The sequence below is a fragment of the Hibiscus syriacus genome, unplaced genomic scaffold, assembly GCF_006381635.1.
Source record: "Hibiscus syriacus cultivar Baekdansim isolate YM2019G1 unplaced genomic scaffold, ASM638163v2 tig00111410_pilon, whole genome shotgun sequence".
Lineage (NCBI taxonomy): Eukaryota > Viridiplantae > Streptophyta > Magnoliopsida > Malvales > Malvaceae > Hibiscus > Hibiscus syriacus.
This window is the reverse complement of record NW_024063087.1, coordinates 298,554-314,855: the sequence shown is the minus strand read 5'-3', so window position 1 is coordinate 314,855 and position 16,302 is coordinate 298,554. Positions and strand designations below refer to the sequence as shown.

The following is a 16,302-nucleotide window of genomic DNA, read 5'->3' as shown; positions in this document are numbered from 1 at the left end:
CTGTTTTTCCCGTTAATCCCGTTACAACATCAGAAATCACCAACAACACAATTACTTCAAAAAAATAGCAATTCGGTTTCCTTTACAGCAAAAGTAAAAATGAAATAATATATTCTTTGTAAAACCTGTAAAAATCAGTTTACTTTACATCAAAATTGAAGAAAAAAAAGTAATCACAAATTCATAATTATTGAATCGGTACAAAATATAAAAACAAAAAGCAATAGAAAAAAACAACCCCATATTGAAATCTAAAATTTTTGCTTGCAACTTCAAAACTCCTCTCAAACTTCACTACCCCAAACTCAAAATCAAAGAAAAATTAGAAGGAAAAAAGCTTTCACTTTGAAGAGAATCTCACAATTTCAAGTAAGTAAAATACCTGATTGTTAAGTTCTTCATTCTTGCTTCTTGTAATATGCAGCAATCAACATAGGTATGAAAAAAAATTTGACAAAAAATCTTCACAATTCCATCAATTTTTGTAGTTTTTTGGATATTTTTGGTAGAAATAACAAGAAAATTTTAAGAAAGGTAACAAAGAAAAGAAAAGGGATGCATTTGAAAGAAAAAAAAGACATCTTTGCTGCTTCTGGCTTCTGCGTTCTGCCAGCCCTATGCCCCTCCATTTTCACGATAGAACTTAGAAGAAGATGATAGGTTTTTATGTTTTATCTTTACCCGTTAGGGATTTAAAGATGTTTTATGTTTTATTTCTTATTATTTTTTTTACTTTTAATTTGTAGGCTTTTTGGGTTTGAAGTTTGGACCCAAAAGAACCATATAAATTTAAATGGAGTATTTAGGTTATTGTTATGTTATGGCCTTATGAATTTACCCCATATAATTAAATAGATTAGGCTATTTAATTAGTTAATACTATGACCTTATGAATTTTTTAAAACAATTGTTGAATTTAAATTTTATATACTTCAATTATTTTTATTATTTATTAGTTTATGTAATAAACTTATTTTTTTCACTGTCAATAATGTTTATTATTTTTTGTATTAAATTGATGATAATAGAAGTGATGAATTGCTTATATTTCTAAATTCCATTTTTTTGGCTTTATGTTTCTTGTATATAAATAAAAATAAAGCATGCCACCACGTGAAGAGTTTCCGACAAAAGGATTAGAAGGTGCACCGAGTAATGATATAGGTTGGCACTTTGGTACTCCAGTGCCAAATGCGAGAGGAAGCACTTCATGTAAACTATATGGTAAAGTTGTGAAAGGAGGAATAACACGATTTAAAGAACACATTGCTCATAAAACCGGAAATGTTGCACCATGCCCTAATGTTACTAGTATGTGATATTTTTATTATTATTTTTTTAAAATTTTACTATAAATTTATTGATATATATTATATATAATTGATAACAATACAAAATTGACATTATTTTTATTTTATTAACAGGTGTCATTAAAGAAAGTATGATGAATTTATTAAAAGAAGGCAACAAAAAAAAATAGACAAAAAGAGGAGAACAAAAGAATTCTTGTCCCATTTAAGAAAAGAGGGGGATGAAAATGAAGGATTCATTGATGAGATTGATGCAATTAGGCAAGCAACTCGAGAAAGCATCAAATCACAACATGAGTGGCATAGAAGAGAAGAATTCAGACGAAGTACTGGTGGTTGGAGTAATATTTATGAAGAAGGGCGACCTTCCCATGGATCAGTTGGAGGATATCGTCAAGAAAGAACAAGTACATCCATCTCGAGTGAGTCTGAGTTTACCTTACGAGGAGCTACACCTGAATTGGTTAGAAGTACAAGCTCAAAACAACCAAAGGTCAGTGGTTCTTTTTTAAAGACTTTACGCAAGAAAATGGGTGAAGCGGTATCTAAATTTTTAATATATGAACGACATCCTTTTCAATTAGCAAGTTCTCCATGGTTATATAATTTAATTCAAGTGTCAATAGAAGTTGGACAAGGTGTAAAGCTGCCAACACCTTATGAGGTTTCAGATGTGTATTTGGAGTCAGAATTTGAACGAGTTCGTGATTGGGTAAATGGAATGAAGACTCATTGGAAAGATTTCGGTGCAACTCTAATGTGTGATGGTTGGACCAACAATTTAAACCAAATGCACATCATTAATTTCCTTGTTTATTGCAGTAAAGGAACCGTTTACTGGAAATCCATGGATGTCTCAAGTGTTCGTAGCAGAGATGATGAGTTCTACTACAACTTGTTAGATTCAGTTGTAAAAGAAATTGGAGAAAGCTACATTGTCCAAATAGTGACTGATAATGAGGCAACAATGAAAGCCGCTGAAAAAAATAATGTTAAAAAGAAAGCATTTATATTGGACCTCATGTGCAGCTCATTATTTGGATTTATGCCTTGAAGATATTGGAAAAAGGCCTAGTGTAGCAAAAGTGTTAGAAGAGGCTAAGAAAGTGACTTGTTTCATATACAATCACACAAGGGAAGCAAATACTTCGACCCGCTCTTACTCGATTTGCAACTCATTTCATCCAGCTTGAAGAGATAACAAGACAAAAGCAAGGTCTGAGAGAAATGTTTAATTCAAAGGTCAGTATTTTATAATTAATTATATAATTACTTAAATATAACAATCTTTAATGATTTATTATTTGTAAATACTTTAAATTATATAATTTTAATTTTTTATGAATATACAGGAATTTAAAGAATCAAAATGTGGACAACAAAAGACAAGGCCAGCTTATGAAGCCAAGAAGATTATTTTGGGAAAAGATTTTTGGAAAAAAGCAAATGACCTCATAAAAGTTTACGAGCCCTTAGTGAAAGTATTGAGGCTTATGGATAGTGATGAAAAACCAACAATGAGCTTTATTTATGAAGCTGTTGATAGAGCAAAACGGGCGATTCAACAAGATTGTCGATATTTCACCGAGTATGAAAAGATTATTGACAATAGGTGGAATTTTATGCATTCTGACTTGCATTCAGCTGGTAAGATAAAATGATTCATATAATTAAGAATTTTTTTATATTTTATTATAGATGAAATTTTATTACTTTAAGCTCTAAATTATTATTTAATGATGTTCTCATAAATTATGCTTAGGTTAATTTCTCAATCCTCAATTTCAATTTGGGGTGGAGCATTCTGATAATGTATTGATAGAAACATTAGAAGGTACAAGATTAGTAATTGAAAGATTAGAACCTTCTCTTGACACTCAAATCAGAATGGTTAATCAGGTTAGATTCAAATATTATTTTTTGTAACTTAATTACATAATTTGAAACTATTTTTTCTTCATTTTTTTTATCTTTTATTTATGCAGTTGTTACTATTTCGAGATAAACATGAGACATTCGGTACTCCACAAGCACAGAGAGCTTGGAGGCAAATGAATCCATGTAAATAGTAAACTAAATTATTTAATTTATATTATTTAGTTATATTGTACATTTTTAATTTATTTTGAAATTTAAACATTATTTTGCAGTTGAGTGGTGGATAATATATGGCACATGTGTTCCTGAGTTACAAAGATTAGCAATTAAAGTGCTTAGTCAAACAACTACTGCATCAAATTGCGAACGAAATTGGAGCACATTTAGCTATATTCACACCAAGGCAAGAAATAGGTTGAAGTATAAAAGACTTGAGAAACTAGTGTTCACCTACTACAATATGAGGCTCCAGATTAGACATCAAAAAAGAACGAGCATCGATGATATAAACACTAGTTTTAATCCTATCAACCTTGATCATATCTTTGAAGATGTTGATCCATTATTAGAATGGCTTCAAGAGAAAGAGAATCCATTGTTAGATGGTGAAATTGTCGGTATGTTGCCTGTGGATACCTCAGATGATGAAACGAATGTTGATGAATCTCAACAACAAAATTTGGCTAATTCAAGTTCTAGTGCAACACCAAGTCAAAGTGGTGATGGACTTGATGGTGGTGGTTTAAGTCCAATTGATGATGATGATGATGATGATAATGGTGGTGGTGGTAGAGATGAAATTAGGTCTTCTAGTTGATATGGAAGAGAATATGGGGTTGGTATAACTAGTGGACATTTCCGTGATAGATCAGAATTTGGTGGAAATATATCTCCGAAAGCTAGAAGAGATAGAAATGAACCTAAAGCTCCATCAAAAGGAAAGTGCAAGAAGCATACTTCTGTAGGCTCTTCATCTAGTAGAAGATCAAGTTCTAGTAACCTTGGGCAGTTATCCACCAGAACAATTTCCATATTTCCAACCTTCACATGGTTATCCACAACCATATGGTTATTATCCATCATTTTCTAATTATGGTGTGTCATATCAACCTCAAATGTATCCTCCGCCACCAATATATCAACCACCTCCACCTCTCATATATCCTCCTTAGATATATACTCCACATCAATTATATGAAAATCAAGGTGAAAATGTTGCTTTTTTTGGATATGTTTTTGGAAAAAGGCCACGAGAATCAAGTCAAGAAGGCTCTTAAAATGAAGGTGAAGGATCTGAACTTCCTCGTCATTCCACTAATTGGTGAAAATTAAATTCTTACTCTACCACTTGAAAGGTATGTTTTTTTAATTAATTGGAGGTTTTGGTTGATGGAATTCGATGAAACTCAATTGAGAAAATATTTGTAAAAGTTTCTTTTGTTGCTAGGTTTTTTATTGTGACCCTGATGATAGCTCAAGATAGTGGCGACATTTTCAAAGGCTTTGAGTCTTCCTAGTTTTGCAGTGCTAGTGATGCAATACTGTCTGATTTTGGTCTAAAAACCTACCAATGCGTATCATGTACTTTTATCATGAGGGAAAACGATTTAATACTTGTGTAATTTTCCACAACAGAGCTTCTATATGTATATTTTGTTACAATCTATTTTTTTTTTACTTCCTTGCAGTGCTTGTTCCTTGCTGGTGTCAATGAAAATGGGAATGATTTCTCATGCTTCACGTAGTGTTGATGTTGTTATACTTGTACTGTTATATTTTTGTTGTGTGGTCTTTATCCTGCTCTCTTTGTGGATGTGTGATGATATGAATTTCTATATTTACACTAGGAGGGTTTTCTTGTTTTTACCTCGTAGGGAAATTTGTTTGAGATGTTGATTGCCATGTATTCTATTACAGTTTGCAATCCATTAAATCATCAAACGGGAAAAAAAGTAAAGGCTTTAAGTTTTAAATATTGTACTGTTCTTAGTGTGCTTACTAAGTCTATAAGTGTTAGAAAATATTTTATAATTATAATTATAATTACTATATTTTTATAATAAGTTGTGCAAATTTCAAAAAAATTCACGTCCGCGATACCCGCAGTGACCGCGATAGCAACCGTTGTGTCCGTGACCGCGATAAACACAACGCGACCGCGACCGCAATTTGAAACCCTGGTTTGCGCTTTAATTTATAGGTTCACTTGTGGAGCACATGCTTCTATCTTAACGATGTGGGATTCCTGTCTTTTCTACTTCTGTGACTCTTCTCCAGCAAGCTCCCATCTTCTGCTAAATATACTCTCTATTTTCCATCCTTTCATCGTGATTTATCTCTCGTTTTATTTCAATTTACTACATTGGTACCGAAAGCACCAAGCTTTCTCTCTGGATTCATCTAGTCAGGTTGGTTTCCTGCATTTGTCAGCTCTCATTGTAGTTTTCCTTTTGTTATAGTTCCATTTGATGTACATTGTGTGGCTGTGGTTTCTTCTTCCTTTCATTTTTCTCATTTTGGTTCTTGAGGAACTTACTAGGCTTTTATTTCTGGGAAACTTCTAGTATGAAGTACCCAGAATAAGTAAAGTTTAGTTCAAACCATTTGTAAATTCAATGAGCAATTCGATAGTTTTGATATGAGTTTTTGTTCTGAAAGTTGATTTCTTGGGGCATATGGTAAGTAGTAATTTGTTGGAGTTCAACAAAAATAAAATGATCATCATATATATAATTCAGTTTATGGTTATCAATCACCAAACTTCAATGTTCATTATTTGATTTGTTTGATGAACTAATCATGATCTGGTTTTTAATTTCTTTACATTCTTGCAGAAGGTTGTAGATTTTGTTTTATTCATTAATGCTTACTTGGTTTATACAGAAGATGGAGCCCTAGATTCTGATCTGGATTGTGATGGGGATGTTCTTATGGAATTGCTTGTTGGTTTTGTTCATAATGCAGATTTATTGGGGTTTTCACCATTTAGCTGCAATATAATTATGAAAGTTTGATTCCTGTAGGAATTTGGAGTGGCCACAGCTGAAGCAAAACCAAATTTCGGGGGGGGGGGATGGAGTTTTCCAGGATTCTTATGATTGGTTTTTCTGTGTTGCTCTTATGCTCCTCCTTGGCATATGGTCAAGCTACTAGTCCTCCGGCTCCAGCCGCGATGAGCCCCAATCCGACACCAGCACCGGCTTTTGTAAACCTCACTTATCTTAGGGGTAAATTAGCTTTAGGCCCTCTAGATTTATGTGTTTTGTACAAAACAATCCCTCATTTGTTTAAATTTTCTTATTTGTTTTAAATGTTCAGGTGTCATTTATGTTATTTTCCATATTATTTTATCTTAAACAGAATAGGATCAATTGCATATAAGACCCTGTAGTTTATGCACATTTTGTATTTAAGTCATTGGTTTAATTCCAATTTTGTAAGTTTAATTTTACATTTACGTGAATTTAATCATCATTCTAAAGTTAGTATATTTAGCTTAAATTAGTCCTCACATTAAGGTTTCTCTTAATTTAGTCCATGTTTAGGATTGTTTTCTTTAATTAGTTGTGTATATATATTTTGCATGTTGATATGTTTATGTATAAGTATGCGAATGATTTATTTAGGAGTCACATAACATCATTTTGCATAATTTGTATATTACCTTCATGTGAATAACTTAAACCATAAACCCTATCACATAATTAGAAGGAATGAGATGGCTTAGTGAAAGGAGAGAGAGTAGACTTATTTTTCTTTTGCTTTCTAAAGAACAAAAATCTAATAAGAAGCTTAAGTTTTTTTTTATTTCTGCTCCTCTTCTCTTCTCTTCTCAGTCTTCTCTTTATTTACTGCTTTGATTTTCCAACTATGCAATTATTACTTTTTTTCATAGTAGAATCTAGTAATGCATATATATTTGTCTTGTTTTACTTTATATGGTACATGTTAGTAGTAGGGATGATCATTTTCTCTCAAATATGATTTGATGCCATTAATTTTGTTAATTAATATATTAATGTAAGTCTAAATGAGTTTTTTATTTCTTAATTCTTTATAAAATCGGTTACACTCTATTTTGATATATTTTTTAAAATTATTAATATTTAAATTGAATCATATTTTTATTATATTATATTTATTGTCAAATAAAAAATTAGTTATGAGGTAAGTACAATATAATATCTTGATATTAAATGCTCAAACTCTTGATATTTATGATATTTGAACCCGAAACCTCAAAATATAACAACAATTTAAAAAATTAGTAATTAAAAATATTATCATTAGAAATATATTAAATATTTTTCATTAGATAAATAATTTTAATATATTAAAATTAAAATTTGAGTGTAGTTGTATTATAGAATTTTTAATATATTTTTAAAATTTTATAATTATCAATAATGTAGTTTTAATATATTTTTAATAATGTAATTTTAAAAAATCTAAAATTATAATATAACATTTTTTTCGAGCTGCTCACGAGCTTTTCGAGTCGAATATCGAGTAGCTCATTTCGGCTCGTTAAGAACTCGAGTCGAGCTCGAGCTCGAGTCCATTCGATCCGAGTATTTATCGAGCCTTGATTGAGTTGATCTTGAGTAGCTCGCGATCTGTCTCGTCTCATTTACAACCCTAATTGGACCTGCAGTGATAATTGGATTATTCTTTCATAATAGATTCGTCCTTTTCAGCTCTATTCGATATCGATCCACAACCACCTATCAACCTTGTGCAATATATCTGAAACTCGAAACATGATCAAGTGTAAATACAATAGATTTGATGTAGAAGTATAGATGATTTGGAGACAAAAGTACAAAGAATCAAAGCAAACCCCTTTATTATATGGATGAATTAAATATGATAAAATGCAATGAAATCTAACAACTAAGATACAGTAATTACCTAAGGTTGTACAAAACCTGAACCTAAGGATGCTAATATAACTCTTATTACGGAGTTATCACTAAGCTTGTGTATATACTTCATAGATGGCAAGATTTGGTGGAGTAGTATCTATACTTGTGTGTATTCCTAGCTGATGGTTTTCTTTTGGGATTAATTAATTCGTAAATTCCAATGCATATACATCTAGTGAAGGATTTTCGACACTTAATTGGAGGAGTTATTTAGACCGACAATCATGTAGCGTACTATGCCGATGTCTTTGTAAATTTTGCTCAAGTTTGTTGTTTGAGCATGTAACAACCCGAATTTCAATACTCGAATCCGATCAATTTTTTTAAAAAAAAAGTAGAAGGGACTCGTTAAAAATCCCCTTGTAGCTTGATCAAGATAAGGCTTAACTGCTACAGCGGAAGGGGAAAAGAGTATCCAAAGATTATATACATAAATACCCAAAGTAAGTTATTGTCTTTTTATATAAATATTAAGTGATTTCAATGTTTGGGAGGTGATAGATCATTTTTTAAAGGAATTTGATTTTCGAATCTGATGTTGGATAAATTATGAAATATTTTATATCAAGTGTGTTTTCCTCAATTAATTATTATTTTAGTAGACAATAAATGATTCTTTTATATTTGAAACTATTCGATTGATTTTCTATGAAATTTGACTTTTTCAAATATGATATCAAATATTTGTATGAATTATTTTATATTAAATATATCGTAATGGTTTTGAATATAGGCGAATTCCAAATATTATTTTGAATATTGAGTTGAGATTTAAGCAATTTATTATTATATATAAGTGTGTATTTGGTTTCAAATTAAATTGAATTTTAGCTGTAAATATACGTACCCAACTAAACTCAGAGCAATTTAGTAAATATTCCACGTCTTTACGAGCAACACCTCAATAAACCTGTAAAAGAAAATGGCAACCCAACTCAGAGCAAACATAAGAAAATAAAAGGAAAAAACAATGAAACTCTGACGAAGAAGAAAGCCCCGATTCCGGTGATCCATGCGATGATTTGTGAATCCCAACAGTGGGATTGACTATCATCTCGACACCTCGACTCGAGAACTATAGTGTGAAGTCAATGACTGAACTCAACATTATTTATTAGGGGATCATTTTAAAAATGTATATATTAGTTAAAATATTTTATTATTTTTATCTGAAATAAAATTAAAAGTTGAATATTTAACAATTTAATTGAAGTCCTCAATTCAAAAAAGATGACCAACCAAATAAAAAAAGATAAAAATTTTGTATCTTGAAATCAGGAAAAAAAATAAAGAAGGATATATATTAAGAATTAAGGATCAACTTAAGAAATAAGGACCAAATTAAAATGTTTTGTTTAAAATATAAAAATATTTGGTTTCTTCTATAAATTTAATTTAAAAATATAAAAATAATAAATTTAATTTAAATTTATAAAAAATATTAAAATTATTTTATTTTATTTAAAAATATATAATTGATAATGTTATGAAATACATAGTTGTTGATGCAAAGAACTAATCAAATAATATATTTGGTTCAGGGACTAGGGTATTGTTTATACCTAAGGTAACCCAGGTTCAAAATCCCACATGCACTTCTAGCTATTTTTTATCCAATCAAGATAATATGTATCATTTGATTGGATATAAAATTTATTTAATTAAATAAATTAAAAAAAATCATATAAGGTGGTGACATATGTCACATCCTGATTGAAGAGTTAATTTATTAAATTAAATTTAAATTAAGATCAAATTTATAGAATATACATATATTGAGGATTAAATGTGTAATTATGAAATTTTTAATTAACTATCATGTCAGCACTTTCATTAAATATAACGACAAATGACTTGATTGATACCATTTAAATAGTTAAATAGTCTGATTGATAAAATTAAAAACTCGATGATTAAATTGAAAATGAATAATAGTTAACTGGTTATACGTATAATTCACATTTAAAATTAAATTCTTAAAATAGATCAATCTTGTAGTGGTCATTAACTTCTTTTTAATATTTACTTACTAAAGATAATTTATTTAATGTCGTATTTTGGTGTATCACTTTAGTTGTGTATTTCGGTGTACAATATTCGCTTTAGAATTTTTCATAATTATATACATTTTTCTTTGGGTAAGTACAAGATAATATCTGTTTAAAAATAATTCTCAATCTTTTGATATTTAACACTCGTACCCCTAGTATTTTTGGTGCTCGAACTCTAAATATAAAAAAATAACAATAATTCTTTTATCATCGAAGTCATTGGGTTTTTTGTTCGTAAATATATACTTATCTGATAATAATAATTATATTTTAAATTATAGGTTAAAAAATTGAGACAAATTAGTTAATTATCTTAATTCCTAACGGTTTTGCTTTATAAAAAAATCCTCACCGTATGATAAATATAAGAAAATATGGGCCGTTGGATTGAAAGAGATATAGGAGTAGTGTTAGATAAATAAAACCAGGTCTCTTCGCGGCCGCTAATTCTCTCTCCTTTCCCTCTTCATCTCAGGGAACCCGCTCCTCGACCAGATCCGATACCCGCCAATATAATACGATCCACTGCCTGTTACGGAACTACGTTCTACACTTTTTTTTTCTTTTCATTTCACATATGATTTTGCTTTCAACTTTTATGATTTTATCGAGGAAATGTGCTTTCTTTGTGATTTTGTTTATTTATTTTATTATTTTCCCTTTCTCGTGCTTGCTATCATGCTGAAAATGAACGGTAATTTCCCCCCCTGGGGGGATTCACGTTTTTTTTTATATGGGGAATAAATTGGACCTGATTCTTGCATTCCTTCTCTAAATCGAAACAGAATTAATTTGTTGTTTTTCTTTTAATTCTAAATCCCATATATTTTTTTTTTTAAAAAAATCGTTAATTTTAGGAGCAACAAAAGTGTAAGTTAAACTGCATGTTAATTGTATTTATTATTGAATTTCTAGAACGTATGGTTCTTATAGAATGGGATTTCTTTTAAAAACTTTAAGGGAATGAAGAAAAAAATGGAAAGAAAAAGTTATTGGATCTTTCATAGGTGCTATGTTTACTGATTTGTTCCATTAAACTGATGTTTTATGATGAAATCCTCGTTGGTGATACTGTTTAACTTGTTATCTTGCATATATAAGATATGTCACAACTTGGGTAATTTACAATTTTACATTCTAATTCATTGAACTTAGTGTCGATTTTCGTGTATGTCCCAAAACTTTATTTTTTTCAAATTAATTCACTGAATTTCTATTTTTAATAAATTATGTCGCCTATGCTAGCTTCTGTAAGTAAATTTAATGGAAACACTAACCCAGTATGCATATGGAACTTATCTTTTCTCGTCATTAGTAATAATTTATTCTACTTGCGTACATGACCTTTTTTCATGACCGTCTGTTTTCATTTCTAAACTGGATTCCATAATGCCGGCATGAGAAAATATTTCATCTAAAGTGCTAGTGAGGCATTATCTTTGATGACAATGTATAAAATAATCCATATTCTTAGTTCTTATGCATGCGAACTCAACTTTTCCATTAAAATTACTTAACGGTGTTAGCATAAGTCACCTATGTGAAAGTTAATGTCATGTTTAATAATGACCCATAATGTAAATTACTCGTGGAATTCTGTTGTCAAATAATCCATGTTCTTAGTTCTTATGCATGCAAACTCAACTTTTCCATTAAAATTACTTAACGGTTTTAGCATAAGTCACCTATGTGAAAGTTAATGTCATGTTTAATAATGACCCATAATGTAAATTACTCATGGAATTCTGTTGTCAAATATTTTATGCCTATAGGCAAATCCCAAGGCCTTTTACCTGCTTGTAATTGACAAATATACAACCAGAACCAGCTTGTCTTTTATCTAATCATGATTCGTGTAAGCCTCAAGAAAATGTTAATTTGTTTTGTTCTTCACCGGTCTTTATAGAATATATTTTTGGGGGCTTTTGCCTATTTTTTCTTGGATAAACCAGTATATTGAGTTGCTTATGTTCTATGCAAGTTCTGACCCTTTTTATTTTTAACTTCTTTAAATAATATATGCATTATCAAAACCTGGAAAAGAAACTGACAGCTATTACTCCCTTTATTATGTTTTGTATAATAACCAAATATTTTGCAAGTTTGAACACTATTTTCCATATGGCAACCACTTATAAACTCCATTACTTGATTTTTGCATTTCAGGTCTCAAGTCAATTTTCGTACTTGTCATAGTATCTTCTCTGTTACCTTAGAATTTGATTATCAGCATTTATTGATGATTGACTTTGTTCTAATAGCATGAAAAAGAAAAAGAACCCTCGGAATTTTCATTACCTCCAGTGTGGAAACTTTGTTATTAATTTAATGGGACCTATGAAAATGCAAACACACAATTATAATTATGTTCCTGTTATAGGCATATTGATGTTTTGTAGACATGACCTCTAAAGGTTATGAACATTTCAGCAGTTCTGAATATTTTTGGATCTTGGAATGTTATGACACCCTGTATGAATGTTCTATTGTTTCTATAAAAAATGTGGCTTTTTCTTGGGTCTTCATGATTGTAATCTTCTCCTTTCTTTGTAGTTGCATTAATTATACAAGGTACTAAGTTTGTTTCTAATAAGCACATATTTGTAAATTACTAGGTTCATGTGATGGATATGTCTGATGCGGTCATAGTAAATTCGAGCAGATTGAAATCTATTGTCTGGAACGACTTCGATAGGGTGAAAAAGGGTGACACCTTTGTGGCCATTTGTAGGCATTGTAAGAAGAAACTTAGCGGATCAAGTACTCGTGGAACCTCGCATCTGAGGAACCATTTAATTAGGTGTCAAAGAAGATCCAATCATGGCGCAGCTCAATACTTTTCTGCTAAAGAGAAGAAAAAGGAAGGTTCTCTTGCCCTTGTAACTATTGATCAAGAGCAGAAGAAGGATGAAGTCCTTAGTATTGTAAATCTGAGATATGAACAAGAACGGATTAAAAATGAGCATGTTAGCATTGGTAGTAATAGCTTGGATCAAAGGCGGAGCCAATTTGATCTTGCCCGCATGATCATATTGCATAACTATCCATTGGCTATGGTAGAGCATGCGGGGCTCAAGATATTTGTCAGGAATCTACAACCCTTGTTTGAACTTGTGACATGTAATAAAGTTGAAGCTGATTGCATAGAAATCTATGTGAAGGAGAAGCAAAAGGTGTATGAAATTTTTGATAAGTTACCTGGAAAAATTAGTGTATCTGCTGATATGTGGACTGCTTCAGATGGTGCTGCTTCGTACCTGTGTTTGGCAGCACACTATATTGATGGGGATTGGCAGTTAAAAAAGAAGATTTTAAATTTTGTTACCATTGATCCCTCTTATACAGAAGACATGCACTCAGAAGTTATAATGAATTGTCTAATGGAGTGGGATATAGATCGGAAGTTGTTTTCTATGATATTTGATAGTTTTTTGCCAGTGAAAACATTGTTGACAGAATCAGAGATCGGCTGTCGCAAAATAGGTTCCTTTATTGTAATTGTCAACTATTTAATTTTCGATGTGCCATAGATCTTCTCAACCACATGGCTCATGATGTCATGGAAGCGATCTGTGAAGTTACCCAGAAAATAAGGGGAAGTGTTTGCTATGTTAAAAGCTCAGAAGAAACACAAGCGACATTCAATGTGCTGGCTGACGAAGTTCAGGCTGAAACTAAAAAATGTTTATGTATTGATAACCCGCTGAAATGGAACTCGACATATTTTATGCTTGAAGCTTCCTTAGAATACAGGAAAGTTTTCTCTTGTCTACGTGATCGTGACCCTGTCAACAGGAAGTTTCTCCTATCTGATTTAGAATGGGATAGACTGAGTACCATTACTAGCTTCTTGAAGCTGTTTGTTGAAGTTACTAATGTTTTTACGAGAAGCAAGTATCCAACTGCGTATTTTTCCCCGAGATCTGTGATATTCATTTTAAGTTGATCGAATGGTGCAAGAATTCTGATGAATGTATCAGTTCCTTGGCTCTAAAGATGAGAAAGAAGTTTGAAGAGTACTGGGATAAGTGCAATGTTGGTTTAGCAGTTGCTGCTATCTTAGATCCTCGATTCAAAATGAAGCTCTTGGAGTATTACTACCCACAATTATATGGCGACAGTGCTTCGGTGTTTTTTTTTTTTTTTGGATAAGTAAGTTTTATTATACAAGAAAGCATAAACCTGCTACAAAATAATCCAATGAAAGGAACAAAATAAGGGGAACCTATACACCAAAATCAAGCTATACCCCATTGATTACAAAGAAATAAATTAGTGTTATCTAATCTATTGATAGATCTATTGCTTAGATAAAGACCTATAGTTTTCTTAATAGATTGAACTATATCATCCTCTGATCTGCTAATGCCACTGAAAGTCCTACGATTCCTTTCTTCCCAAATGGTGTAAATGAATGCACACCACGACAGTTTAAGAATGACAGTAATTAAAGATTTTCCATTCCATGTCGCTGTCGCCCAAACCATAAGACTGGACCAAGAGAATGGAGGTTTACTGATGCCTAATAGCAGAAGAATGGAATTCCAGATTGAAGAAGAAACTTTGCATTCAGCAAAAAGATGGTTTCTAGTCTCACTACCTTCAGAGCAAAAGATGCACAGGTCATTAGTGATTAAGCCGAACCTGAGCAGCCTTTCTTTGGTGGGGAGACGATCCAGAATAGCCATCCATGAGATGAGGTTGTGTTTTGGTATGTGAAGGGGAAACCAAGTGATTTTCTGCCAATGAACCCTGCTTTCTTTCCTACGAACCTGCTCCCAAATATTCTTAGAACTAGTAACTCTTGTAATTAGAAGAGGATAAGCGATACTTCGAAGCTTCAAGATTTTCCTTAGACTCCAGCTGCAAGAAGAACGTTCATCCATGAACCAAAAGTTAGAATGCTTTATAATATAACATTGTATCCATGCGACCCAAAGGGAGCCATCCCCGGCAAGGATTTTCTTGATAAGGAGGATCAAGCACACTCTATTCCAGGTTTTAATGTCTTTAAGGCCTAAACCTCCTTTAGACTTAGGAGTGCAGATCGTGTCCCAACTAACCCGAGCACCAGTAGCTGGAATATCCGACCCTTTCCAAAAATATCTAGAACACACTTGCTCAATTTTGTTGATAATGGATTGAGGCAGCACAAGTTGTCTACACCAGTAATTAGCAACACTAAAGAGGACGGATTTAATAAGTTCAAGCCTACCCGCGTAACTTAGTTTAATCCTAGACCATTTGTGAAGTTTGGCTTGAATCTTGTCAATAAGAGGCTGGCAGTCTTTAATAGAGAGCTTCCTGGTGACCAAGGGGATACCTAAGTATCTTACAGGCAGACGCCCATGATGAAAACCAGAAGAATTAATGAGATTTTGAATAGAGGGAACAGAGATGCCAGCCGTGAAGATCTCACACTTGAGAGCATTAAGTTTAAGCCCAGAAAGCTCATAGAAATAATCCAGAACAGAAACAACACCCATGACAGAATCAAGGTTACCTTTGCAGAAAATTAAGAGGTCATCGGCAAAAGTAAGGTGAGTGAGGCCTATTTTCTTGCACTTGGGATGGAAGCTAAAAATTCCTCTGTCAGCTGCTTTATTAAGGAGATTGGATAACACATTCATGACCAGAACAAACAACAGATGAGATAAAGGGTCTCCCTGTCTAAGACCCTTAGCTCCTTTGAAATAGCCAACCAAACTACCATTAAATGCGATGGAGTAGGAGGCATTAGTGTAGCAGGAAGAAATCCATTCAATGAGAATACTTGGCATCTCTAAGGCATTGAGGATGATAGGAATGATGCCCCAGTGAATAGAATCAAAAGCTTTTTGAAGGTTCATTTTAAGAGCACACCGAGGAGAAATATTCTTTCTCATATAGCCTTTCACAATTTCTTGAGCTAGGAGAGTGTTATCAACAATACTCCTCCCTTTGACAAAAGCAGTTTGATTAGGAGAAATAAGCATAGGCATTAAATTGGAAATCCTCTTCACAATGATTTTAGTAATGGTCTTGTATATAACAGAACAACAGGAAATAGGGCAGAAATCTGAGACTTTGCAAGGGTTTGGGATTTTAGGAACAAGAGCTATAGTTGTTGCATTGAAACCAGGGAAGATGTAAGATTCT

The 16,302-nt window shown here is 32.0% G+C and overlaps 1 protein-coding gene across 1 annotated transcript; it reads left to right on the top strand.

Moving 5' to 3' along the window:
* The first annotated feature begins 12,788 nt into the window (after positions 1-12,788).
* Positions 12,789-14,110, top strand: LOC120162926 (zinc finger BED domain-containing protein DAYSLEEPER-like). Its single transcript, XM_039172974.1, has 2 exons — positions 12,789-13,647; positions 13,695-14,110. The coding sequence occupies exons 1-2, from the start codon at positions 12,789-12,791 to the stop codon at positions 14,108-14,110; spliced, it is 1,275 nt and encodes a 424-aa protein (XP_039028905.1).
* The last annotated feature ends 2,192 nt before the right edge of the window (positions 14,111-16,302 follow it).